Raw genomic sequence first — 2,047 nt, 5'->3', positions numbered from 1 at the left:
ATAATCCATTCATCTATTTGACAGTTGTTTTTGTGCATTTCCTATGAAGTTTGTTGTAGAAAATTATTTTTGTGAGAATTTTAAACTTTGCACCTTTTTTGCAGCTTTTGTACACCTTCTTTTTTTATTATGTAACAAACATTTTCAAAAACTCTTTGTTCCACATATGTGCAATATATTTACATCTCGAGCCTTGTTCTGCCATAGTAGTTGATGTATTTATTCTCCATTATGGATAGGTGCGCCATAGCGCCTTACTTGAACCTCTGTTTTACCTCACATGTAAAAAGCAAAACCAGAATGTTATTTTGTTATGTGCTTTATTAAAGAACCAATGTTTTATTAAACTTACTAGAAAACTTGTATTTGTTGACATTTTATTTGAGCATTGCATATAACTGTTCTTTTTCAGAAGCGCACAGCAACAAAGGAGAAGGCAGATAAACATCTTATAAAACTTAGAAAATACAGCTGTTTGACAAATATCGAGCTTACAGTTTAACGTTGTTTGTTTCCTATCAGACCCGTTCGTCCTGCACACTCATGCTCTTACTAAGCGCTTACGGAGTGGGACACGTGCAGCAAGGTAATCTGTTAAGGCCCGTCTGATAGCTGAGGCTGCACTGTTATCAGCCCTATTTACCTGTGACACAGGCTGTGGAAACAGCCTTTCTACTGATGTGGCCTCCTCTGCCCATCTGGGATTAACATGCTCCTTCTCCATCTCACAAAAGTTGTGTAGAGCACAACAGGTTGCTACCACGTATGGTGTGAAAGTGAAATGGAAGTCACTGCGCTTCAACAGAACACGGAAACGAGATTTCAGTCGACCAAATGCTATCTCTATAGTTGTTCTAGCAGAACTCAAATAGACGTTAAAGCTTTCCTCTTGTGGTGTCAGTCTTGGGGACTGCAGATAGCCCTTCATTAGCCAGGGCAACAGCGGGTACGCAGGATCTCCCAGCAGGAAGAAATCCACATCCTGCCCCTCGATCTGCACTGCTCTCTAAAGTGGGACAGATAGAAATATTATTCTTCCTAAATTATGTCATAATACATCTTAGATATGTGGCAGGTATGCAACTTGCATTTAAATACCTAAAGTTTTAATGCATTACCCACCTTTGGGAAGGATTGTGCATTGTTGAACAGATTTGACTGGCGGAGTGCATTGGCGTCATGTGCTGAACCAGGCATTTTGCAGCTCACACTCCAAAAACTAAGGAAAATGTTTCACAGTGAATCAAGATGTAGTGGGAGCGGTGTGATTAGTGGCAAAAATTAGGAAAATTATTTCAGATCAGTAATGACAGAATTATTTGTACATATAAGCTGTTGATGTTTTGTGGAACAGAGAACCTCTCAATTGATGTTTGTGAGTGGTTCTAATATAGCTTAGTGATGTGTGTCTGTCAACATTATATACAAATCATAATCATGGATAAAAAAGCTGGGAATGGCAAAACACCTACCAGTATTTGTCATCACAGACTCCCTGGAGGACATAGGATGGCCATCCCTTCCTGTTTATGAAGTCTCTGTAGCCATCACTTGGAGGCAAGCAAGGGATGTGGCTCCCATCCACACAACCTATGATAAAAAGTAAAAAACAATTAAAAAAGTAAAAGTATGCACACAGCAGTGTAGCCTACATACATAGTATAGTTCACATTTAGCCTACTCAGAAAACTATTGACATTAACAAGACATAAGAGCAGGAAATATTTTACCTATGATTTGAGGAATGGAGTGGGCACGTTCAAATCTTTGTGCAATGCCACATGCCTCCTCCAAAGTGGGTACCCGGATCAGTGTTTTGATGACAGAGTCGACCATTCCGTGGCAGAATAGGTACACCATCTTCTTCACGGTGCTCTTGTGCACTCCAAATTGGTTTACTATCAAACGATACTCGGCACAGCTTGCTAGTTTATACAGCACCATTGCAACGCGCATTCCTGTAGGCACTGGTGTGCGGATGGTTACTGCGCTGGGCTCCATCACTCTTTCCATCATACCACAAAGTTTAGCAAAAGATTGACGTGAC

General features: G+C 40.4%; 1 protein-coding gene across 1 annotated transcript; it reads right to left on the bottom strand.

Moving 5' to 3' along the window:
• Positions 1-243: 243 nt before the first annotated feature.
• On the bottom strand, positions 244-1,646 carry LOC139069769 (uncharacterized). Its single transcript, XM_070550694.1, has 3 exons — positions 1,473-1,646; positions 1,123-1,219; positions 244-1,006 (listed from the first exon to the last, which is right to left on the bottom strand). The coding sequence occupies exons 2-3, from the start codon at positions 1,195-1,197 to the stop codon at positions 542-544; spliced, it is 540 nt and encodes a 179-aa protein (XP_070406795.1). The 5' UTR covers positions 1,198-1,219; positions 1,473-1,646; the 3' UTR covers positions 244-541.
• Positions 1,647-2,047: the final 401 nt, after the last annotated feature.

Source organism: Nothobranchius furzeri, chromosome 4 (assembly GCF_043380555.1).
Source record: "Nothobranchius furzeri strain GRZ-AD chromosome 4, NfurGRZ-RIMD1, whole genome shotgun sequence".
In the NCBI taxonomy this organism is placed as follows: Eukaryota; Metazoa; Chordata; class Actinopteri; order Cyprinodontiformes; family Nothobranchiidae; genus Nothobranchius; species Nothobranchius furzeri.
This window is presented reverse-complemented; position numbering and strand designations above follow the sequence as displayed.

Coding starts and splice junctions, on each gene's coding strand:
- LOC139069769 (XM_070550694.1), bottom strand. CDS start 1,197: ATGCCTGGTTCAGCACATGACGCCAATGCACTCCGCCAGTCAAATCTG. Junction 1,007..1,122: donor ATGCACAATCCTTCCCAAAG/GTGGGTAATGCA, acceptor GTCCCACTTTAG/AGAGCAGTGCAGATCGAGGG.